The 26,813-nt window shown below is 43.9% G+C and overlaps 1 protein-coding gene across 2 annotated transcripts in view; it reads right to left on the bottom strand.

Annotated features, from left to right (window-relative positions):
• AGTPBP1 (ATP/GTP binding carboxypeptidase 1) overlaps nucleotides 1-26,813 on the bottom strand; it is a 1,139,154-nt gene that overhangs the window by 412,228 nt on the left and 700,113 nt on the right. For both annotated transcript variants that reach the window (XM_086961295.1, XM_086961296.1), the window contains exon 14: nucleotides 2,437-3,161. In XM_086961295.1, coding sequence (XP_086817421.1) covers nucleotides 2,437-3,161 — 725 coding nt within the window. The remainder of the gene's footprint in view (nucleotides 1-2,436; nucleotides 3,162-26,813) is intronic.

Genomic DNA, 26,813 nt, shown 5'->3' with positions numbered 1-26,813 from the left:
ACTGTGTCCAGTCCTGGTATTTGCAGCAGCACATGTAGTCTCTGAGCCTTCCCATTACCATGGTAGTGTGTCCCACAAAGGCGGGGCAGGCATGCGTGCTCCGATCACACAAGCATACAGTGCAATCTTTGGATTAGATTTGCGGTCTCTCTCTAATTCTAGAATCAATAGCCCCCTCAGGCTTCCTTTTGTGAGCCGAAATTTACATGCCGGCCGTACATTAAGTAAGTCAATTTCAGACGACTTGCATAGTTAACACAGACCTTGATTTATACCTATCACCTAAATGGTTTGAGTTAATTAATAACCCCTAATAAATACCAGGGGCTTGTTCTATGTCTCTGGGTAATAAGTCTCCTAATTAGGTTTCCCCTTCCCTCAAACATTAGGCAAGTTCTCCCTATAAAATAATAAGTATATAATTGTGCAGGCTTTCGGGGTTCTTAAGTTTGACCCGGACATTCGTTATTTTTATTTTTATCTTGACGATATTAGGTGCTCACAGCCCTGTCCTGATGATGATCTCAAGTACATGAGATCGAAACACCGTCGACCATAGAACAACCTAACTCCTTATTTTATTATATAACAAATTGCCAAAAAAGGAGTTGAGCTTCTTGTTGTTTAAGTTGATGCATGTTTTAATGTTTTCTCACTCACCACAACACATCTTTTCACTTATCTCTGAGCAGTGGATCATGATATTTATATAAGAAATTTGAAAACTGAAATGATACTCTGCAATGAATACATTTATTGCATTATAATAATAAGTGTCCTGCTCTATGCTTGCTTTTGATATACTATATAATTCTGGTTCCTAAAACTGCTGTGGTGGCAAAGAGGAACAACGCTAGGGCTTAAGGAGCCATAGAGCCCCAAAGCCTAGAGATTAGAAACAATATTTAGATTGGTGCCAACAAGCGGAGTAAGTAGTTTACCAGAGCAGAGGATTCCCAAAGAAATGGGAAAAGATTTGGGCGCCTGGGAGAAATACAGAACGCATGGCAGAGCAAGGGAGGGGAGGTCGACACAAGAGATTAATAAATATAGAATCATTCAGGACACCTAGCTGATGATTAGAATCGCATTGTTATCTCTTCCTACTACCGTCAGTTTAAGATATATGTATGTATTATTGTGATTGTGTATGATGCAGCGGTTTAATAGAAAGAACTTTAAAAAAAAACATACTGGGTCCTAAAACTATATAGGACACACTGTGTTTTCTCTAAAACACTCCAAAGACCTATTGGTCTCTACGAACCACTGTTTTTTGGAGAGTGCTCAAAGATAAAGCACAGCACCCATGCACATACAAGTTATTAAAAAAAATATGAAAGTGGGCGCCGTGCTCAAAGATAAAGCTTGGCACCCATGCACATACAAGTTATTAAAAAAAATATGAAAGCGGGCACCGTTCTCAAAGATAAAGAGCGTTGCCCATGCACACACAAGTGATTTAAAAAAAATATATGAAAGCGAGCGCCGTGGTGATACAATATTATTACCACAAAATAAAATAAAGTAATCCCTAAACAAAACACGTAAAGACCTAGAGCATAAGTAAACTGTAGTTGGCTGGTGCTCCTTGCCAGAAAACGGATGTGATGCATTGGAGGGCCAACCAATAAGAGACAGAAATAAAGAGCAATGCAGGAGTAAACTAATGACAAGCAGCAGGCGGGACTGCACTCCGTATGCTGAACACAGCAGGTATTCCAGACAGCACATGCGAACTGCTAGGCTCGACCTAAAATTAAATAAACTTGCTCCTACTGAAACTAGCCATCAAAGAAAATTGTTACTGCGCCTTTGGTGTATCAATTCTTTTTTTATGCAGTGAAAACAGTAGCAGACTACTAGCTCACCCACCAAAGAATATAATCAAGGAGTGATCTATTATAACTAGCAGCAATCATGTCATCAATGGCACATTCAAAATCCTTAATGTACCAAGAACCTTCCATGTAGGAAATTCGACACCGTACATCTTAACAGCACCAATGCTCAGAAAACAAAACTTTTCACTCTGCTTGAAACTACTGGTCTACAGATAAATTACTTCTCCTTTTCATCCCGTGCATAAAAGGATTTCTTAAATGAGTCAATTTTACCATGAGTAACCACACAGACATTATTGGCATTCTAATCACCATTGTAAGAAAATCAGTTTAAAATAAATAATAAACCAAAATATACATTCTGAAATCTTATGATTATACTAAAACATCTTCATTATAAAATGAATTAATTTTTTTATTCGGTTACCTGAGAACAGTACTGCTTTGAAAAATGTTGAACAAAAGAAAGTAATCTGTTCTGTAAAGCTTGAAATATTATGTTTGTATTCACTTGCGCTACACATAGTGCAGAATTGCCTTCCATCATACCCCATCCAACAAGACAATCAGTAAGATAAAACATGTGCCTTACCGTTGTACACCGTAAGGTCTTTCTACTATAGGTTCTTTATATGGAGGTGGGACATGACCAAAGTAATCCGGGTATGCCACTTCTGTATATTCAGGTACAGACTTGGTGTTTTTCACAATTTCCACATAGAGGTCAGGATCCTGAAGGGGTTGAAGTGTTTCTAAATCAGACAACCCAAGGATAACCTGCTCCCCTGATGAATGGGAGCTTCTGTCATCGTCCTCTTCCGGATCAACACCAGAGCAGCACATTGGCCCCAGTTGGACCGTTGTCGGGTCAAAGAGGTTGTTTTCACAAGATGAATTATGATGACATGTTCTATTGCAAGGAAATGTGGTAAGACTGGTCCTGCCCTCCAAATCAGGTGTGCATCCTGCTAAGCTATGTTGACTGTTGTTTCGTGAAACACTCTGAAGACCGAGTCTGTCAAAACCCTTGACTATTTCTTGATTAAGGCACTGGCATGGAGGGTGGGGCCCATTCTGAACAATTTGCTGCTGTTTTACTGCTGCAACACAGTCACTACTTGAAAAATCCAGAATGTGTGGTGTCTTCTTCCGTTCCTCCTCGAGTAAAGTACTGATGCTCTTTCTACAAGCAAGGTCCCTCGACAGGTGATTATATTCCACCGGCTGCTCCTCGCCTGCCGTTGGGACAACAATAGGTCCAATACGATTCACACCAGTTGAGGCAGACTTTGGCTCCTTCGACACCTGCTGAAATTCCTAAGCAAAAAAAACTCATAGTTAGAAAATATTGACTTACTTTGACAAATCAAACCAACGACTTCAGAAACACAATCCAGGCTCATGGCAGCAGCCTACTAAATGGTTCAAAATTAATACCAACCAGAACAATACGATAGGATGTTGAAGGGGAATTAAGAGGGGACATTTAAACACATTATACGTTGCCACTACACTCCCAATTCCGTTCGCATGTATTCAGTGTTTTGCACAGATGAATACATCTGCTCAATTCCTTTCCTTAAAACTGAATAAAAATCAAGGCAAAGAAACATTTTCTTAAAATAGTTTTGTTGCGGTTTTGAAGTACAATGCAGGGTGTAGGTAGTGCACAATTATCCAACCCTCCTCACCTGTAAAACAAACATAACCAATATAACCATCTTTTCCAGACTTAGGTGACTTATTACTCTTTGCTTGGGCAGTAGGTCACCCCAAGGGTTTTTCTTCCCATTTTCAAGACTAACCTTTGAGGTAAGATATTTGTTCCTGTCTCAAAAGCTACAGAACATCTTTCCACTTTCACGTATATGCTTTATATAGTTTCACTTTGTAAGGAAAAGTATGAAAAGTTTCCCAAAAACTACTTATGGATGTGATGTCGTACAAACTACAATCATTACCCAAATTTAAGATAATTACCTCTAATAGCTCGTAAAAAATAAAGAAATATGGAATATTTATAGCATACAAAATGCTTCTGTGATTTTCAATTGAAAATTACTTACCACAATCACTCTTGTACTCCTCAGCCAAAGCTTTCCATCATTTGATTGGTGCGCTATTTAGACCAGGGAGAGCACATGGCAAAAGCACTTTATGCACAAGAAAAAAGCAACTGTAGGTCCTCAAACCTTCATAGCTTCTCTTTTTTCAACTCCTGTATCAGGCCTCCACACCTAGATTCTTGATAATATACTTTTTTCATTGATGAATAAAGATGCATGGGAGAATAGCTTTTCATAACTAAAATTGTGGCTACCCTAATTGATGCTTTGTTAAACTAAATTGTCTTACAGATATAGCCTTTCTTAGTACCTCTAGGTAAAGGAATCTCCATTTCGGAAGCCTATGAATTACTTTAGTTAACCTTTTTCCATCTTTCCCTTGACTGGCTCCTTTACTGTTTTAGTGACTTACTACCTACCCACCTATCCCTAGGCTAGAAAACAGAAGTGATCAAGTCCAAGTAAAGTATCTGTATTACCAGGTTAGTCACATTTTTGACCTTTGAACCTAAACCTTTAATCATTTGGATCTCATATAAAGAACACGACAGCTAAGACCCATGAATTAAAATTATAGAATTTGTTTCTACCATGTGTGCAGTGCTTTACCAGTATGACATTAAACAACACATTAGCTCATAAAGTGTTTGTGATGGGATTATGTTTGCTGTTAGACCTGTCAGCTTTAGAGTAGTCTTCCCCCAAACCTTTTGTCTTCCTCCTTCATTATTGCGGAATTCGTTTTCGCTGGCCTTAGAACTCTTTGCACTTTACCACTGCTCACCAGTCCTAAAGTGCATGTGCTCACTCCTTAAAATAATGTAACATAGGCTTAACCCCAATTGCATATTTAATGTACTTGTAAAATCCTAGTAAAGTGGTACTACATGTACACAGGGCCTGTAAATTAAATGCTTAATGTGGGACTGTCGTACTTATTGTGCCACCCAATTAAGAAGCCCTTTTAAACCTGTCTCAGGCCTGCCACTGAAGACTGTGTGTGCAGCTGTAAACTGCAATTTCGACCTGCCAAAATAAACTATTTGCCAGGCCCAACCCTTCTTTTTTATTAATACATAGAAGTAGCCCCAAGGGTAGTCCACGGACAGCCCAGAGTGCAGGGTGCAGTGCATTTAAAATATGAACTTTTAAGGGGAAACAGCGTTTACAACGCTGTTGGTACAACGCAGTGCCATACAACACGGTCAGTACAACGACCGTGTTGTTACCACACATACCGTTACAACAGAAGTCATTACAATGACTTGCTGTAGGGGGCTTTAGGTGTTGGATTTGCAATCCAACACTTTCCCACTGTTGTACAGACTGGAGTTGGAATAGCAAATTATACTATTCCAAACTCCAGCGTCCCCTACAGCAAGTTGTTGTAAAGACTTGCGTTGTAATGGTACGCTTGGTAACAGCGAGGTCGTTGTACTGACCGTGTTGTAAATGCATGCGTTGCAACGTCATATATTCTCTTTTAAGTCTAGCACCTCCTGGTAGCAAAAAACTATAATATGTGTTATTCACTACTGTAAGGCCTACCTCTCCCAGGAGTTCACTTATTACATTTAATACGCTGTAACTTTCAAATGGGAACAGGTAACCATTTCATTGTTGGTGCTTTGGAATTGTAATAAAAAACCCTCTCGTATGGTAAAGTCTGACTTTAAGGTACAATTTTTAAAATAATATTTTAAGAAAGTTGGTATTTTCCTGCAATAGCTATTTAGTGCCTGCAGCCTGTCTGGGTCACATGACTGAGTGTAGCTGACAATTGTACTTTGTGGATTCCCTCTAGACAGCCACATATAATAGACAGCATAGGTGTGCTTGGATATTTCATCACTGGTAGGCTGGGAAAACGTAGCAGGGAACAGACCTACTTACAACTGAATAGGCTGGGTCCTCCCTCCACATTATGGGCTGTATACCCCCTGTAGTTAAACTGAAGACAGGGCCTCTGAGGCAGGAAACCTGTGCACGTCAAAGGGAAGCCTCAAGAAGCTTCTTCCATTTCAAAGGAGGCTCCTGGTATAAATATTGGACCTCAGACACCAACTCTTCAGTACATTTCTAGACTGTGGAAACTCTGCCAGGAAGAAGGACTGCTGAGCTGCTGAAAGCACTGCCAGGGCCGGACTGAGAACCAAAACCGGCCCTGGCAAAGTGCTCGGCCGGCCCCCTCACCCCCAAGGGGGAGGAGGGGGAGTTGGGTGTGCGACCTCGCTCGTTGCCAGGGCCGGTTTTCGGCCAATTTTGTTATAGGTCCGTTTTTGCAGCAACGCTGCTGCGGAAACGGCCCTGTAACAAAAACGGCCCCCAGAGGGCCAAAACCGGCCCCCACCCTTGCGGCGCACCGGGTGATTGCCCGGTGCCCGCAACGGCCAGTCCGGGCCTGTCACTCAGCTAGGCTGCTCCCCTGCAGGACTACTGCCTTGCTCGACTGCTGCCTTGCTGGATTGCTTCCCTGCTGCCCTCCTTTCTGAGTCAGAGGGATTTGGATGTGCATCTGAACCCATGACTTCGAGAGTGACTCCCAGGGCTAGAGTGTTGACTTCCTGTTCAGAGCCACAGGGTCATAACAGGCTCCCAATCACCTGCACCAGTACCCAAAGCAGCTGGAGCAAGCCCCTGATCTCCCAAAGTAGGGTCCCTCAGGTCCTAGACCCTTGGTGTGGTTTCAGAGAGGATGAATTGAAGTTGCTGGGCTCTTTGCGGCCACGAATAGGCCCATTTGAGTCAAAACGTCGCCACATGCACAGCCCGCCATCGCAAAGTTCTGTTAGCCCCACCCTTCTCGCTACAGCATTGACCACTTGCGGGGAGCACCATCGCGAAGCACCAACCCAACCATTTCCGATGACAACAGGATCTTTGTGCTACAGTGACACCTACCTGCAATGGCAGGCCTGCTCTACACGCTACATCAACGACCATCTGCAATGCTTCCGTGCTCCTCGCACCCCCCTACACCATGAATTGGACCCCCCTACACCATGAATTGGACTCTTCGCACTGGACTGAGAAGGTAACTTTTCAGGTGGAACTAACCTGGCCCCTGTATCTGGCCAATGCTCCATCGCTGTTGGCCTTAACCTGCGACTTTCTCCTGGCCCCCTACGACCAGATAGCCGAGAGTAGCCATTAGTGCTTTTTGAAACTATTTTTACTTAAAACTATAAAATTGTATTTCTCCAGTTCTACTGATTGGACCTTTGTCATTTTGGTCTTGATTTATTTATTACATTTGACCTTATTAATTAAATCTGGTGTGGAATGCCTGTGGTGGTGTGTTTTCATTTTATTACTGTTCAAAGTGCTGCACAAATACTTTACAAATTACCTCTAAGTTAAGCCTGATTGCTCTGTGCCAAGCTACCAGAAAGTTGAGCACATGTTAATTTGAGGCTTCCTGTGAATTCACCCTGACAAGGATTGTGGTTGCTGCTTGAGTAGGGTTTCACCCCCTCAAACAGGCTATTAATTTCAATTGTATTGCTCTTAAACAATTATTCAAAAGGCTTGAAAAACTCACAGCCTATATCAGCAAGTAAGGGCAAAACAAGTTTTGGCTGTCCTTCTAAATCATGAGACTCTGCTAATTCTGTGAGCAAGACTAGAGCTGAAAAACAACGCTGCCCTCCAAAATGATGTGATTTTGCAAACAGTGTGAACAAGACCAAAGCAAGAACACAGGTGGAGTGGTGTGGCCCACTGGTTAGAGGCGGCAGACCCGGAAGCAGAGGACGGCCCGGGATCAGGGTTCAATCCCCGACGCGGCAGGGTCGTGAACCAGGGTCAGCGGACTCGATAATTCTCGCCTCGGTGCCTACTCTAACCAGGGATCACACTCGGCAACTCTGGGCATTAGCTTGCCTCATCTCCACAACGGCCCACACAAACGCTGGGGATGCCTGGTTTCACCTTGGAGATACCCAGGAGGGAACATCTCACAGGGAAAGCCAGGACGGGTTCCCCAGCGGTCTATAGCGCCAGGACGCCTCTGGGTAGCAGTGCGCTTTACAAGACACACACATTTACAGATAAAGAAAGAATAAAGATACCTTCTTTAAAAAAAAATAGTTTAAGTTTTTACTATCTAAATCCAGAATGTGTTTTGTAAAATGGAATAGCATATGAGCTCTATCTAAACTGCAAGTGCAATGATTTTCCTTGCCCTCGCCTTCCTCCTCCTATATGTAGCCTTAGTGAGATTCAGTAAGCCTTCTTACGTGAATGCCAAATAAGAAAATAAGTTACTTACCTGTAAACGTGCTGAAATTATTTCCCATTGTTGAAGTGGGAGTCCAACGGTATCACAGGAAGCAGCAGTCAAAGAGCTAACTAGAAGTTAATGTTAAAAGACATTCACTTTAATAATTTATTAACATCATTATAAAAGCAATAAAGCCCAGCCAATCAGGTGACAGCACCATTTATAACCCTTACCACAGAGGCTCCAGTCACTCAGCTTGTCCAGCAAAAGTGGGAGGTAATAGTCACGAGAAATAAGGGGATCCTCTATGAAGGCGAGGGTGGGTTGCATGTGAATGAAAGATACCAATATTGGAGAACTACAGATAGAGGTAAGTAACTTATTTTATTCTCCAGTATTGGATTTATCATAGATTCACATACTTGAATCATAATAGATAGCAGCTAGCATTTGCAAAAAACAACATTATCATATCACAGCGGATGGTGGGAAAGATAGTTAGAAATAGCTTACCTTACTGAATAAATGGCGCAGCACTGCTTGCCCCACAGCCGTATCGTTCTTGCCAGAGGAATCGAGGCAGTAATGCTGCGTAAAGGTGTGACAGCTGGACCATGTTGCTGTTCTGCATATTTGTTAATTAGGCACACCAGCATCAAGAGCAGAAGTAGTAAAAGCAGCTCTGGTAGAATGAGCCTTTACTTTGTGCATTAGGGCTTAAATGCTTGTTTGTGACAAAATTGGATAGCTGGTGCGATCCATATTGCTATGCTTTGCTTCGAAACTTGGAACCCTATTCGTAGATTTCCAAAAGTCACAAACAATTGATACATTCTGTGGTGTTGTTTATTTCTGTCTAAGACTTTGATACACATTTTATAGTCTAACGTTGTAGTGATCTCTCTGCCATAGTTTGTGGATTGGGAAAGAATATCCTTAATATTATGGGCTCATTAAAGTGGAAATCCGAAAGGACTTTTGGTATGAACTTCGAATTAATTTTTAACCCGTTTACCGTGGCGGTAATTCCTGCCGCGGTGCGGCCGTTTTCGATCGCGGGTGAAATGCCGTCGGCCAATGGCTGACGGCAGCACTGGGGAGGTAGCGCTGCCGTCGGCCATTGGCCGACGGCAGCGCTTAAGTGGTTAATATGATACTGTTGTGTTTAAATTGCATGAATGGTGCCTTGATGATAAATGCTTGGATTTCAATAACATTTCTTGCTGAAATTAGTGCCAGCAGCAGTGCTGTTTTCCATGTGAGATATTTTAAGTCTATGAATCGTTTCAAACTGAGCTTTCATCAATTGTCCCGATATTACATGTAGATGCCAAGCAGGACAGGTTCCTTTATAGAAGGAACCACCCTGAAAAGCTTTAGAAACTTCTTGATTACTCTAGCCGCCCACAGGGAAGGTAGCTTATATGATCTTCAAGATCAGGATATTGCTGCTAGATGTACTTTATAATTGATGATTGAGGGAGACCAGATTTTGTCAATTGAAGAAGATAGGTTAGGATTTGTTCTGGAGTACATGAGATTGGATAAACACCCATTTCCTGACACTAAAGACAGAAATGCTTCCACTTGAGCTTATATGGCTTATTGGTGGTGTCAGCCCTGGCCTTTGCGAGGATCTCTCTGAAGCCGGAATATTTAACCTTTCAAGTTCATTGAATTCAGGAGCCAGGCCGACAAGTGTAGTGATGTCGGATTGGGATGATGTACCTGGCTGTTGCTCCTCATCAGCAATGCTGGTATGAGCTTCAGTTGAATGTGGGCTTGTTCCAAAAGAAACAGGAATTTTGTGAACCAGAACGGTCTGAGCCATCTGGGAGCTAACAAGATCATTTGGCAGAGTTCCCCTCTTTTGTTCCCTGAGAATCTTTAGGATTAATGGGATGGGGGAAAGCGTACACAAAGATCTTTGATCACCTTATTGAAAATGCATTCCCCCCACGACCCCTTCTGCTGATGCCAGCTGATATAGAACTGCCATTTACAGTTTTTCTTGGTCGCAAACAGATCCAGATTTGGTTTGACCCACTAAGCGTAAAGGTTTTCTAGAATCTACTGATTTAGTTCCCTCTCGTGGCAACTGGTAGCCATTCTGCTTAATGTATTCACTAAGGCACTGGTTGCTCCAGGCCAATGTTCTGCCTTCAGTGTTATCTGGTTGCACAGGACCCACTTCCATATTTCTTGAGCTTGCTGTTACACATGGTTTCTCCCTGTTTGTTTATGTAATGCAGGGTTCTTTAAAGTCGGTCCTGGAGGGCCGGATCCAGGCCAGATTTTTATCATAGCCCCATTTACATAAATGGAGCTATCTTAAAAATCTGGCATGGATCCGGCCCTCCAGGACCGACTTTGGAGAACCCTGATGTAATGCATGCTGGAGGTATTGTCCATGCGGATTACCACTGATGAGTTTGCTATTCTGGGCAGGAAAGATGTTAGGGCAAGTGCTATGGCCTTGAGCTCCAGCCAGCTTATGTGCATCTTCTTTTCGAAGTTGTTCCATTTCCCACTGATTGTCAAATCCTGAACATGATCACCCCATCCTTCTATTGACACATCTGTCATGATGACAAAGTCTTAAATGTGTGTTGTCGGTGTAAAATTGATATTTGCTTGTTGACTGTGAGAACCAGTTTCTTGAAGAGTGTGAGACAGTTTGATGTATCTGTTGTGGCCTGTCGAGATGTGGCAGCCTTATTAACCAGTCAGCCAGGTATGGGAATACCTGCACTCCTTCTCTTCGCAGATGAGCTGCCACAGAAGCCAGACACTTGCTGAAGATACAGGGAGTTAATTTTAGCCCGAAGGAGAGAACTTTGAATTGGTAGTGGATGCCCGCAACCTTGAATCTCAGGTACTTTCAATGTTTTGGGTAAATCAGAACATGGGTGCATACATGCTGGAGATGTAAAGCGGTCATGTGATCACCATGATTGAGGAGATGTAAAATATCTTGCAGGGTGGCCATGTGAAAAGATTGCTTTCTCAAGTATTTGTTGAGTTTTCAAAGGTCTAAGGTAGGGTGCCAGTCTCCAGACTTTTCTGTATCAGGAAGAAATTGAAGTAGAAACAGATTCCCCCTCCGAGTCTTCGGGACCTCTTCTACTGCACCCTTTTCTAGTATTGTTGTTATTTCAGGAGAAGTTGGTTTAGACGGGGAAGTGATGGCCCTTTTGAGGGAACATTCGGTGGTTTGCTGGTAATTTCAAGAGTGTGTCCTTGAGATATGACATTCAGGACCCATCTGCCCGCTGTTATAAGGAACAATAAAGATAGCCTCCAAGATGTTTTTTTTTAAATTTTGGGGGTAACTGGCACCGTTGACAGGTCGATTCTTTCTGGCCACTGGGAGGTTGTTTACCTCTTATTGTTTGCTTGTATGCCGCTGGAGGTGGTTGCCTGATGGCTGGGTGTACTGGGAGAGATATGGACTTTGAAAGGGTTGCTGCTACCTGTAAGGTTGAAATCCTCCTCTATAATAATAGGAACCCCTGCTTCCTTCGAAAGTGGTGTCTTCGTATTTGCTGGTCTCCTAGCGACTTGGTCGTTTCCGTATCCGTCTTGATAGTTAGAAAAACATTGTCGACATGCTTGCTGAACATCATTAACATGCTTGCTGAACAATGCTTCCCCATCATACAGCATATTCAGGATCTTGTTTTGGATTTCTGGTTGAAAGATGCTGCCTTCAGCCAACGAAGTCATCTAAGTACTGCTGTTCCAATTATTTGTCTCAATCCAGTTGAGGAAATGTCAACTGCACAATCAATTATCTCCGCAAATACCTTCTCTCTGTCCTGGAGAATCTTCCTGGCTTCAGCTTTTGTGTCCATTGATAAGAGGTCCAGGTATTGAGCAATATCAGACTGAATTTAACTCTTATATTCTCCTAAAATTGCAAGGAAGTTGGTCGCTCTCACAGTGGTGGCTGCCATGGTGGAAAAGGGTTTGCCAATGTTATCCGGCAGACGCCCATCCCTATCTGGTGGTGTTGTGTTAGGGATTGATGGGTTCTTTGAGCGTTGCTGGGCCGCTTGCATAATGACAGAATCAGGCTTAGGATGACCAAATAAACATGCTGGTGAATCATTGGTGCTATGTATTTTTATGCAGCCTAGGCAGCACTGCTGACACCGTAGCTGGATTCCTCATTGTCTTGATACCTTCCTCCCAAATGAAGTCTACAATAGGAATGGCCCTTGTAGATTTTTTCATGGGCTCCTTAAAATCATAGAGGAAGCAATCAGACTGCTTGGTGGTAAGAGGAAGGTGAAATCTTCTTGTTGCCCTCTCCATGAGGTTGTGGAAATGAGGAAATAGAAATTTTAAGTGGCCAGTGTGTCCCCTACATGCACCCTATGTATGTACATATACCCCATGTATGTCCCTGTCACCATGCAATTCCCTTCTCATGCCTGTAATAATAATGCCTCTGCATTTCCGTTCAAGATTAGCATGTTAGTTACCAGACCCTCCATGAAAGAAACGTTAATTTTGCACTGAGGCCCATGTTGCCAATGCATTTACATGGTGCACGTTTAAAAGTCGAGATGAACTCGTTTTGTGGCTCAGCCGAGCCAGGACCCGAATTCAGGCTCCATGCCTCCTGACACTCTGAAAGCTGCAATTTAGTTATGTATCCCTGACCTCTCACATACTTCCTGCTCAGCCGAGAGGTGCCCGGCTCGGCCTGCCAAGACAGTATTCTGCCTACAGTTATCTGCTCTGCTTTACAGAAACACATTCCTGCTTAATGAAAAGGGTAAACATATTCCGCCTGCCGAAGATAGGGCCTAGCCTTTCTGTCTCCATTCAAGTGATTTACTGAACCCGCATCCATAGAAGGCCCATGGCCCTACGCAATGCACAAAGAAATATATGCACACACTAGCATTTAGTGATGAGCAGCCTCTGCTCGAGCGACCTTTAAGTCAGATAATACATCCTCCAAACTCAAGATATCAGATAATACCAGAAGTGCAGGTCGTCCTGACATTCAAGACTCCTCTACTAGCACTAAAGTCAGCTCCCCCCAGCTTCCCCCAGTTACACGTCAATTCTACGTCATGACCAAGTTTGCGCACACAAGTAGGGTAAAGGTTCCTGCTGACCATGCAGACCCCCTCCATGTATCCACCCACCTATGACACACCTGTGACTCATCAAGTGAACACCCACGTGTACGCCTTCTTACACGCCCATGTGCTCTTATCTCTTTCTTTCACTTGCTCCGCCTGGAGCGCTCCGCCTTCTCTATGTAAGTTAATGTATGTTTTAACTATAAATAATGAACTCTGTGAATAAAGTTCAGATGACGATCCTTCCTGATCCCTAGTGGTGATGGAACCCGATTCTCCCTTAACTCGAGTTACTGAATAAAGCCCTTCTGAATCGGACACCACGGACTGTGCCTCTCATTATATGCATGATCCTTGTTAATGTATAGAAATTCTGACAGGGTAATTATTTTATTTACCACATAATCTGGCGCCCGAACAGGGACCAGTCCCCTTCCCCACGCGCCGGCGATGTAGGTCCAGCCCCCTGCCCCCTTCTACAGCCGTGACGGACTTCAAGTGTACACGACAGCGGGACTTCCTGCCTACTCCCTCAGGCCCACGGACGAGACGGAGACTGCGACCAGGCATCCACACGAGGCGTGAGGATTGCGGACCATCCCAACCAGAGCCCAAGTCGAGAGAGCAAGGTCCGAGGTATCCCGGGGCCCACCTGTTCCAAGGCGCATGCGCAGCAGTAGCCGCAGCACCGCAGTCACGCAATATCGAGTTTCCGAGGCCTTCAAGTTCTGCTTCCCGGTGAGTACCGTTATTGGGAACGCATAGAGACGGGTTCATTTATTTTGAGCTCGGTAAAGACGTGTCTGGGTACACAGACACGGTAAAGACGTGTCTCTTTATGAGACCGGTATGGTTGTACTGTTTTGCAGTACATAAAGTAAACAGTTTTTCAGGACCATGTTTTTTTCTATGTACTAGTTAGGATGTATCTGTTTTTAATGTATTGATGTTGTTGCATGAATGGTTGTTTTCAGTCTATTCTTGTGTATATTGTGTTTTCGTTAAAGTTAGGTTCCAACATGCCACTGTTTTCGAAATTACGTCAGATAGGGACCAGGAAAGGGATACTCGAAGAGTCAGTTCCCGTCCCGCCTAGAGACACTCCTGGCCATTTTATGTATCAGAAGCATGGGCTAGATGCCATACTGTTCTTAGACTTATGGGTAGATTACACGAAGGATCTAGAAGAAAAATATAGATGGCCTGTCTCCGGAACATGGGATGCTGAATGCATTATGAAAGTAGAGGAAGCGCTATGGAAAAAGAAAGCTAGACAGTCCCAGAAAGATGCCATTGAGTTATGGCGTAAAGAAGCGCATAGGAGAACAGAGAAAGAATTCCACAAAGCAGAGAGAAGTAAAGAAGCAGCAGAAAAGGCCAGAGAAAAAGAACTAAAGGAAGAGGGGGAACGGGTCAAGGCAGAACAAGCAGATCGAGAAAGAAATGCCCTCATCACGGGCATGTATCCCGTCCTCGCTGAAGGACTAGCTAAAGTAACCTCCTCAGAAGTGTCTAGTAATTTGCCGCCACCACTGATACCGACTAAAGTACGAAGGCATAGACAGACAGGAGCTGAGGCTTTTATTTCCTCCTATTTAGAGGAACCTGCCCCGGATTATGTAAACACAGAATTCCCTCCTCCTGTCCCTTCCGTCAACAATCCTTTTCTCCCTCCGCCCCCAACACAGGATCAGCTTATACAACTGCGGCCTCCAGTGGCAGTGAAAGACAACTTAGGCCAAGGGGCAGTGGGAGGGGGGTCCACAAACACGCCACAAACACCGCCGCAGAGGCGAGCACTGCAAGAGTTAGGACTACAACGAACGCCACAAGCGACAGCATCACCCTATAAACATAATGTAACGATTTCACATTGTATATACGATCCAGCACCAGGTGTAGGTGCAATGCTCGTGTGCTCACTACGACTAAGACGCGCTGCAGAGTATCTGATTACATTACCAGGCATGAAGGAACATTTAGACAAAATATACCATTTCATTAGAACGGGGGAGGGATCCGAGAGTATAGAAGAGGCCATGGAGCAAAGAAAGGTGGAGGTACAACGCGAAATTTTACGTTTTTTGATTAACTGTCTGATCAGGGAACAAGACCAGCCAGACAAGGGAGTAACTAGAGGTATGACTGATTGGAGTGACAACATAGCTGCCGGTAAACATGATACAGTGAGTAAGACAGAATGCATGTACAAGAAAATACGAAAAGAGATTCTAAACTTGCACAGGAAAGAGTCAGACGAGAAAGAGGATTCAGCATCAGATGATGATGATGAGCACACAACAGAGGAAGTGAGTAAAATAAATTATGTAGGCAGAGCACGACCGTTTGATAGGCCCATATGCCTCGACTACCGTAAAAAGGGACCTCCTATAAAAGAAAGATAGTCCCTCGAGAATCTATTCCAAGCTACTGAGAACGCACTACAAAGACGAGTAGAGTGCGATAGACCCCACACCATACACGAACAGGAATTGGCCCGGTCAGCAGTTCAATGGGTGTCTAATTCTAACATATATAATGGTGACGCAGTGGCTCAGACCTTTTTGAGCCTTTCTCCGAACGAACAGCGTTTGGCTAGTATTTACATGGTCCAACATTTGATAACGTTGTACGAGAGTCAACATTCTGATCCCGGTCCCTTGTATAAATTACTGGACGATATACTTCTGGATAGATGGATAGGCCTAGGTACCAAAGTAATTAATGTCATTCTGGACCAACGACATAAGTACGTGACTTTTCTGACCACGTGCATGATTCCTGCCCCACACCACGACAGAAAGAGCTTCCACATAGACAGACAGAACCCCCTACGAGAGGTTCATCCCGTTAGAAATACAGGGGGTGAGCTTCAGCGAGTATATGTTTACACACCCTTGACGAAAATAGAAATATTGGAAATGAAAAAGATGTTGCCCTGCCATGATAAAGACCCGGGGGGGGTTCCACCGTGAATTAAAAGACAATCTCCGCATAGGGGATTACACGTACGCTGACATCATTAAATTATTGAAAGTACTGTTACCTGCAGGCATTTATGAAAAGCTTAAAGAGAAAGACTGGGAGGTGGGAGAGAAAAAGATAAATTGGACAGAATTGGAAACAGAGGATAGAACACGGCTCCCTGGTATTGGTCTTGGGGAAAAAGCTAAAGCACTACCTGAACTCTTGATACAGGTCCTGCCAAGATTATTGGTCACTAAAAAGGAAGATTGGGATGCTATTTCAGCCTGTAAACAGAAACCAGATGAAGACACCAGTGATTTTTATTCCAGATTCGAGAAGTGTTTTACTATTAATAGTGGCCTTAAGCCAAGTAGTGAATCGTACCCACATCTTTTTGTGAGCAAATTAGTAGAGAATTCCTTACCCCCGATCAAGAATAGAGTACTGAAGGTTGAGAGTACCTGGCAAGCTAATAGCCCTTCCCAAATGTTGCAAATGTTACAATACCACCAGAACAGAATTAGAGAGGAACAGGAACATGAAAAGAGACGCATGAAAGGTACGAAAATGAAAGTGCTAGTTGCACAATCAGTGCCAACTAATGGGAATAAAAAGGGCACAACACCTGTTAAAGGGAACTGTAATTATTGCAAGCAACCAGGTCACTATGTAAACGAATGTGCTGTCCTGAAACAAAATATAGCTACAGGCAAGACAAAAGAAAGACCGCATCCTCCTAGACAGAATAGCACCCCACAGAACACACAACAGACAGTAGCTCTACCACAACTAATCGCTGCCACACAACAAGTCACGCAACAAATGTACCAGTACGCACAGTCGGACTATCCAGAATATCAGCAATACTCATGAAACAGCCTAGAGAGGGAGGTTGGCTTGCCCCTTATTGAGGTTCCTGTAGATCAAGAGGGTCCCTATGTACATAGTCGTGTATTGGGAAAAGACAGAAAATTTTTGATTGACACAGGGGCGAGCAGAACTACCATCAGTCATGACGAGGTTCCAGGGGCACCCCTCTCAGGCTCACAGAATGTTTCCCTGGGTTTTTCAGGAAAGCCTATTGTTAACGAAGTGTCAAAGCCAGTTTCCCTAGGAGTCGGTCCATTGTCCCGTACCACAGACTTGTTACTTACTAAGTCTTGTCCAGAAAATTTGCTTGGTATAAAGACATTGAAAGAACTAGGAGCTGTTATATGTTGTTCTCCAGAAGGAGTGCAATTGTTTTTACGTGATTTTAAAGGACATTATGTGTTGAAAGATTTTGATCTCAGGCTCCAGAATGTACCACAGCATTTATGGGCACAAGGTCCGAATGACGTAGGTTACATGCACATTACGCCACACTGTGTCACTCTCAAACCTGGAGTAGTACTGCCACGAATCCGACAATACAAGTTACCACCTGATGGCGTAGTGGCCTTACTGAAAATTGTTGACGAGCTCATTGCACAAGGAGTGGTAGTAGAAACTGACTCAAATGTATGTAATTCACCTGTCATCCCTATTCTTAAACGAACAGACCCTAATGCACCACCAGTCTACAGACTAGTGATTGACCTTCGAGAACTGAACAAATGCATAATACCACAATATCCAGTGGTTCCAGACATCTCTTCATTACTGACTGCAATTGATTCCGAGGCAACGTTCTTCACTGTAATTGATCTAAAGAACGCCTTCTTCAGTGTCCCAATACATCCAGAGAGCCAATACCTCTTCGGATTCTGTTTAAATGGACGCAGCTTCAAATTTGCGAGAGCTCCTCAAGGATTCACAGAAAGTCCTAGTATTTACAGCCAAGCATTGAAAAGACAACTAGACAGTATTCACATGCCTGCCAACACCGCACTGCTCCAATATGTAGACGATATCCTGATCACAGCACGAACAGAACCAGACTGCGAACGTGCATCACTGACAGTCTTATACTTTCTGGCAGACAAGGGGCACAAAGTGTCCCCTTCGAAGTTGCAATTCTGTGCACAGCAAGTGGTGTACCTTGGACACTTGCTGTCCAAGAGGGGTAGACAGCTGACACAAAACCGTATTCAGTTAATTGCAAATCTTTCACAGCCCAAGACACAAAAGGAAGTACGGGCCTTCATTGGCCTCACTTCTTACTGCAGACAATGGATTCCCCAGTACGCATATCTAGCAAAACCACTCATACAGTTAACAACACAGGAGGCAGCGTCTTCGACTGTCCTCCCTTGGACACAAGAACATACACTTGCATTTGAAGAATTGAAAAAAGCCTTATGTCAAGCACCAGTTTTAGCGACTCCCTGTTACAGCAAGCCTTTTACACTTTTTGTCACTGAACGAGATGGAACAGCATTATCTGTCCTTACGCAAGATCAAGCAGGAAAACACAAGCCGTGTGCTTATTTTTCTAGTACATTGGATCCAGTGGCCCAGGCTCTGCCTGCGTGCCTGAAATCAGTTGCAGCAACAGCCCTAGCAATAAGACAGAGTGATTCCATAGTGTTAGGACACCCCCTGACAGTACAGGTTCCACATTCAGTGGAAGTTCTCTTGAACAGGACACAGACACAACATCTGACTGTAGCAAGACTGACAGGATACGAACTGACATTATTCCAGCCACACATAGAGATCAGACGATGCAATATTCTGAACCCCGCGACACTTTTGCCTTCAAGCACAGTGGACACTGCACCACATGACTGTGTGGAAGTAATTAATACAGTGACGAAACCAAGACAAGACTTGACAGACATTGCATTACCAGACCCTGACCTGACACTATACGTGGATGGTTCATGCATGAGAACAAGCACAGGAGAGTTAGTGGCCGCATATGCCGTGACCACTGATACTGAAGTCATAGAGACACAAAGAATAGACACACTGTCAGCACAAGCAGCAGAGCTCATCGCTCTGACACAAGCCTGTATCCGAGCCAAAAACTTGAAAGTAAACATATACACAGATTCACAGTACGCTTTCGGGGTCGTTCATGACTTCGGAGTGTTATGGAAGGAAAGAGGTTTCCTGACCTCTCATGGGGCCAAAATTCAACATGGCCCCCTTATTCAGGCTCTGTTAGAAGCTATACACTTGCCTACAGCCATAGCCATCATGAAATGCAAAGCACATACGAAAGCCACAGACACCATTTCCCAGGGTAACGACCTGGCAGATCGAACAGCTAAACTTACAGCCCAGACTCCAATAGACACTGCAACAGACACGACAAAGACAGAAGTACAAACACTAACAAACAGCATGACAGTCAGGGATCCCTCACAAGATGTACTTGATATACAGACACATGCCACTCCAGACGAAATAAAGAGATGGACTGAACAAGGAGGGGTCCAGACTGACCAGAGTTGGATGACAAAAGGCAAAGCTACATGGTTTCTCCCTGACTCTATGGTCCAAGTCATCATAAACACAGCGCATAGTCCAGCACACTTAGGAGAAAAAGCTATGCTAGACAGTTTACAGAATATTTGGTTCAACAAGCACCTGCGTGCAGCAGCAAAACAGAAAGTACGTACCTGCATGATCTGTTGCCAGTTCAATCCAGGCAAAGGCATTCCGGTGGAACAAGGTGGATTCCATCCCCCTGACCACCCTTTTGAAGTCCTCCAGATGGATTATATCCAGATGGACAGATGTCGAGGATACAAATATGTCCTAGTAGTTGTATGTGCACTATCTAGATGGACAGAAGCGTACCCAGTCCCAGATTACACTGCTGTGACCACTGCCAGGCAGTTGGTTCGAGAGTTCTTTCCCCGTTACGGATTGCCTCGTGTTGTGTACTCAGATAACGGTCAGCCATTCTCCTCTGAATTAATGAAACAAGTATCTCTTCTGTTAGGGTACCAGTGGAAGTTCCATTGTGTACGACATCCAGAGGCAGCCGGACTCGTTGAGAGACATAACCAGACACTTAAGACAAAATTGGCGAAAGTCTGTGCAGAAAAAGGCGTGGATTGGATGGTAGCTTTGCCGGTTGCCCTCTTTTACATGCGTATGGTAGCTCATTCCAGAACAGGACTGTCCCCTTACGAAGTTGTTTTTGGTAGACCACCAAATATGTGGGGTACGCCTATGCCAAAGAAAATTACCGATGTTGACAGTAATATGCTGACAGATTACCTGGCTTCCTTGATGTCTGCACTCCTCTCTTGTCGTTCACAGGTTGCAGCCGCCTTCCCCGACAACACCCAAGTTAAAGAACACACCGTCGTTCCAGGAAACGTGGTGCTGGTACGGAATTTTGATCGTTCAAGCCCTCTCGAGCCCCGCTGGCGAACACCGAAGTTGGTACTGCTTACAACGAGGACTGCCGTCAAGGTCGAGGGAAGAAAAGGCTGGATTCATGCCCAACACGTAAAAAAAATTCCATGGACAAACCGGAACTGTGATCGAAACTAAGGACTGCCCCGAAACCAGTGACTCAAAGCCCCCTTTGCTAGAAAAGACTCCGCAACAGGAGTATAGGTCAAAATTACGGTCTAGTAAGTCAGACAGCGTTTAATTGTTTAAGTCCACCCTGTGGTGAATCGGTTAGACAGGTTCCTGACATGTATATGATTGTAGACCAGAATAGCAGACAGAGAGATAAGAAAGAGAAATACTGCAAGACCTTACGCAGCAGATGTATAGTAACTCTGATCATTATGTTTCTTCTAAGTATATCAATTATATGTATCAGCTTGACGCTACATGTTTTCTTTCCTCCTATTGGTTCACACATACATTTATTTATTTATTTATTTTAAAAATGTATAAAGCGCAGCTTATACCCGAGGGTGTCTTGGCGCTATAACTTTACTGAAGATCCCAGATTGGACATATATCTACCATAAAAAGTGTTGTCCTGATCAGTTTATTGGTCAAATAACCAGGTTTTTATCAATTTCCTAAATTGCAGTAGCGATGGTGCCAATTTTATTTCCTTTGGAAGCGTGTTCCACAGTTTGGCAGCAGCGTTGGTGAAGCTTCTGTCGCCCCATGTCACCGTCCTAGTGCGTGGCACTGCCAGTAGATGTCTCTGTTCGGAGCGTAAGGATCTTTTTGGTAAATAGTAGCAAAGTTTCTGTTTGAGAAATGCTGGTCCAAGACCCTTGAGGGCTTTATAAGTGAGACACAAGGTCTTGAATCTAATGCGATTTCTCACTGTTAACCAGTGGTAGTTCCTTATCGCTTGCCTGGTAGACTGAAACTTAGGAATGCCAGCTAGTAGCCTTGCAGCAGCATTTTGTATAAGCTGCAGTTTGGCCACCACCCGTGCCTGGGCATTTACAAACAATCCATTACAGTAATCAAGTGTTGAGAGTACCAAGGAACTCACCACTGTTTTCCCAGTACTCTCCGGAAGATAGGGCAGGATTTTTCTAATGATCTTAAGCTTGTGGAAGGCAGACGACGCAACCTGGTTGGCATGGTTGGAAAAATTAAGGTTGTCGTCGAATATGATTCCTAAATTCCTGACCTTTTGCACAGGTTCTGGGGGGGCTCCGAGAGGGGTCGGCCACCAAAGAGTGGACCATTGCGGCGATAGTTTTCCAAAGATCATTACCTCGGTTTTCTCCGAGTTGAGGCGCAAGCAGTTCTCAGACATCCAGTCCTTGATGGCAAGCATGCCTTCTTGGAACCTGGCGGCAACCTCCTCACCATCATTCTTAATTGCGATCACCAGTTGGGTGTCGTCAGCGTATGAGGTAAGGCTCATCCGGTAGTTCTTAATCACCCTTGCTAAGTCCGACACATAGATGTTGAAAAGTGTCGGACTTAGGGATGAGCCTTGCGGGACGCCACATGGGAGGGCGAGCTCAGTGGATTGAAATGCGCCCAGAGTCACTGCCTGCGTTCTGTTGGAAAGAAATGAAGCCAAAAGCTCCTTGGCCTTTGCGCAAATGCCCATGTCCTCGACACGGTCAATCAGGACAGCATGATTGACCGTGTCGAAGGCCGCCGAGAGATCCAGCAGGACCAATATAGCTGTTCCTCCTAGGTCCCTAATGGTTCTAATATCATCGGCAGCCTTAATGAGGGCAGTCTCTGTTCCATGAAGTTTCCGGAACCCAAACTGCGACTCATCCAGGAGGTTATTTTGTTCAATGTATTCAGCTAATTGGATATTCATTGCTTTTTCCACTATTTTAGCCAGGTAAGGCAAGCTGGCAATGGGTCTGTAGTTTTTGAGAGTTGTTTTATCTAGACCAGTTTTTTTCAGTAGAGGTTTCAGCAGCGTGTTTTTTAACTTATCTGGGAAAATCCCAGATTGGAACATGGCGTTCCCTTAATTCTTCCTTTAACGACACTGTAGAGCACACATTCAGTGATCTGCCACCCCATGAACTGTCATATCGACTAGCACTGCGCAACAATACTTTTATTCGGATGTTGCACCATTCTCATCAGGCCAGCAATGTAACGAATTGCTGGGTATGTGGCCGACTCCCACCTTATCAGAAAACGAAGGGAGTTCTGCCCCTCTTTCCTTTTCCGTTCTCGCACAATGGTTCGTGCGGAGCATGGTTTGCTTTAATGTCATCACAAGACAGAAAGTTCACAGATTCCCAGAGTGATTGGATTTGGGGAGATTTAAATAAAGTAATGAATGAGGCATGTTTTCCAGACGAAGATGATCTTCCCCAGAAAAAAGGAACAGATCTAGAAAATGAAGTGTATGAACAAGGAAATGCTTCCCTTAACTTTATGATTTTGAATGTCCAGTCTGAGAAAAATATAGGTCCACCGTTTATAACAGTCTTACCAGTAAAAGGTGAATTATGCGTTAGAAAGAAAGGATCAATACATTTGGGACACAGTGATTGTAATACTGTGGTCGAGTTCAATGATAAAGGAAAGTCTACTTTCAAAGCTTCCCGCCATTCCTATTTCATTTGTGGTCAGACAGCCTATGTACGTCTGCCCTTAGACTGGGGTGGGACGTGTTATATTGCGTTCCTACTGCCACCCGTCTTTCTAGCCCCATCCCATTATCATCGAGATTCCCGACTAGTACATGTTAGACACAGGAGGGAGACCGATTCCCCAATTGTCGATCAGACTGAGACAGCTTTAGAGCAATATACAGATTTCAATAAAGGATTCTTTTTCTTTATAGGTCCCGTCCAAAATAGTAAATTAATACGCAGGTTAACAAGAACACTTGAAGCAGTAGTGAATGAGACTACTTCTGCCCTAGCGAACTTGACCGAGGAGCAGTCTGCTATGAGACTTGTTGTTCTTCAGAACCGCCTTGTTCTTGACGTCATCCTGGCAGATAGGGGCGGGGCTTGTAGAGTGATCGGCTCCAGTTGTTGCGTGTTTATTCCTAATACCGCGCCATCTGTATATGCAGCAATAACAAGACTCCACAAGATAGCTCACGAGATACATCAGAACCCAGGCACATGGACTTTGTCCGATTGGCTCTGGAGTGTAATATCAGCATGGGGATGGAAAGTATTGTCGTTCCTGGGAATAATACTGCTTGTTGTATTTAGTTGCTGTCTCTGTCTGCAATGTGGCCCAGTGATTTGCGGCTTGTGTGCCACTGCCTGTATTCCCCGTCCACGTATTCAAAAGAAAAAAGACGAGCAAATGATGCTGTATGATCAGATATATGGTATCATGAATATAGATGTGTCCTGAAGGGCACAGTAGGGGACAAGGAGGGAATGAGGAAATTTTACGTGGCCAGTGTGTCCCCTACATGCACCCTATGTATGTACATATACCCCATGTATGTCCCTGTCACCATGCAATTCCCTTCTCATGCCTGTAATAATAATGCCTCTGCATTTCCGTTCAAGATTAGCATGTTAGTTACCAGACCCTCCATGAAAGAAACGTTAATTTTGCACTGAGGCCCATGTTGCCAATGCATTTACATGGTGCACGTTTAAAAGTCGAGATTAACTCGTTTTGTGGCTCAGCCGAGCCAGGACCCGAATTCAGGCTCCATGCCTCCTGACACTCTGAAAGCTGCAATTTAGTTATGTATCCCTGACCTCTCACATACTTCCTGCTCAGCCGAGAGGTGCCCAGCTCGGCCTGCCAAGACAGTATTCTGCCTACAGTTATCTGCTCTGCTTTACAGAAACACATTCCTGCTTAATGAAAAGGGTAAACATATTCCGCCTGCCGAAGATAGGGCCTAGCCTTTCTGTCTCCATTCAAGTGATTTACAGAACCCGCATCCATAGAAGGCCCATGGCCCCACGCAATGCACAAAGAAATATATGCACACACTAGCATTTAGTGATGAGCAGCCTCTGCTCGAGCGACCTTTAAGTCAGATAATACATCCTCCAAACTCAAGATATCAGATAATACCAGAAGTGCAGGTCGTCCTGACATTCAAGACTCCTCTACTAGCACAAAAGTCAGCTCCCCCCAGCTTCCCCCAGTTACACGTCAATTCTACGTCATGACCAAGTTTGCGCACACAAGTAGGGTAAAGGTTCCTGCTGACCATTCAGACCCCCTCCATGTATCCACCCACCTATGACACACCTGTGACTCATCAAGTGAACACCCACGTGTACGCCTTCTTACACGCCCATGTGCTCTTATCTCTCTCTTTCACTTGCTCCGCCTGGAGCGCTCCGCCTTCTCTATGTAAGTTAATGTATGTTTTAACTATAAATAATGAACTCTGTGAATAAAGTTCAGATGACGATCCTTCCTGATCCCTAGTGGTGATGGAACCCGATTCTCCCTTAACTCGAGTTACTGAATAAAGCCCTTCTGAATCGGACACCACGGACTCTGCCTCTCATTATATGCATGATCCTTGTTAATGTATAGAAATTCTGACAGGGTAATTATTTTATTTACCACAGAAACCACGGATATCATCTGGTGCTAAGTCCACTGGTGGTGGTACAGGAGGGAATGGTGCTGGGATTAAATAGTCAAACCACTCGTTGGGTACTGATGCTGAATCCCTGATTTCTCTCTCTTTATCCTAATCTGAGGAAGGTGGTTCATCTTCTGGCGGGTCCACCAATATACTTGCTAGTGTAGGTAGAGGAGTCATTGTTATTGGTAAAATACATGGTCAAGTTACGGTGTCTGAATGTGTGGAGATCGGATTGGTGTTGGTGGTTGTTGCGGAGGGTCAGATGTTGAATTCTTCTTCAGTGTATACAAACTGAAGAAATCTGAGCACAGCTAAAGGAGACTCCCATTACACAACATGCAGTAGAAAATCTGAGGGACTGGAGCCTCTGTGGTAAGGGTTCTTAAGTGGTGCGGTCACCTGATTTCTGAACTTTGGGTCTTTTTTAATGAGCTATTTTAATAAGCTATTAAAGTGAATGTACTTCAACATCGACTTCTATGTAGGTGTTTGACTACTGCTTTCTATGGTACTGTGGGACTCCCGCTTCGACGTCGGGGATTGATAAAAAGCATGTGAATCTATGAACGGTTCAATACTGGAGAAGTTAAAGAAAATTAGGTCAAAACCGAGTTGATTTTCATTAAACAAAACCAGTTCTTAATGAAGTTTCATTCCTAGATTGTCAGTATTTCATGTTGCAGAACGTCTCAACTTATGGGTGCTCCTTCATATAAAGAGTCATCAATTCATGCCACTCTAAAAAAAGGTTCAAGATGATCCAAGAGGGGTGGGAGCAGTCCACTGAGAAACAGCATTGAAGTACCTGGTTGGTAAAGGACTAAGCAGCAAGGAATACTTAACAGGTTTGATGCTTTAAGGCAGTGGAAGGAGGTGTGTACCAGTGCTACTCTGGGAGGAAGTATGTTCGCGATCATAGGCCAAGGAAAACAGATGGGGTGGAGAAAGTATTTGAGTAAGATTTATTGGCACTTTGAGTTTCTGTGCTACTTGGTTAGAATTAAGTTATCTTTGGCAGGATTTGGGACACCAGCGTATGTTCAACATGAATTCTCTAATCTTCACATTTGTCTCCATTGCTCTTTCTCCATGGGTTTGAGCAATTTCATCAGCCATACAGCTCAGTTCAGAGCTCAGGTTTCAAGTTTGGAATGGCTCAAAGCAAAGAAATGGTTTACATAACCTTAAAAAAGAAAAGGTTGACTTACACACAGAAAGCTGTATATAATAAGAAAGCAGGCTTAGCTGAATGGATACCTTAGTCATTCCTGAAATAACAGATTTAGTTCAATCTGACGCCAACCTGCATACAGGCAGAGGAGTCAATATCATAGTGTCAAAAGACATGTATAGAGCTGAAGAGATTAGCCAAAGTTGCAATATTCAAGAAGGGGTAGCTTGCGATCCGATCCTTCACCTTTTTCTTAGTGTATACAACGGCAGGCGTACAGGACCATATGTTCTGTTTTGAGGACATGTGTCTGGTCCAACGGTACTGTGCAAGTTAAGTGGACAGTGAGGTGGCTGCCACGAGAAGGATGGGCTTTCAATCCTCAAATAAAAGCACAATGGTTGGTCAATGTAAATGAAACGTGGTGGCATGATATGCAACAGTTACATCACAAACTTAGAGCAGTAGTTAAACACTGGGGGCACGAAATTCGATCCTAAATGATCTTTTATTTCTGCAATACTTCAAAAGTGTGAGCAATATCACATGTACCGCACACATTTTAA

Source organism: Lissotriton vulgaris, chromosome 3_1 (assembly GCF_964263255.1).
Source record: "Lissotriton vulgaris chromosome 3_1, aLisVul1.2, whole genome shotgun sequence".
NCBI lineage: Eukaryota > Metazoa > Chordata > Amphibia > Caudata > Salamandridae > Lissotriton > Lissotriton vulgaris.
This window is presented reverse-complemented; position numbering and strand designations above follow the sequence as displayed.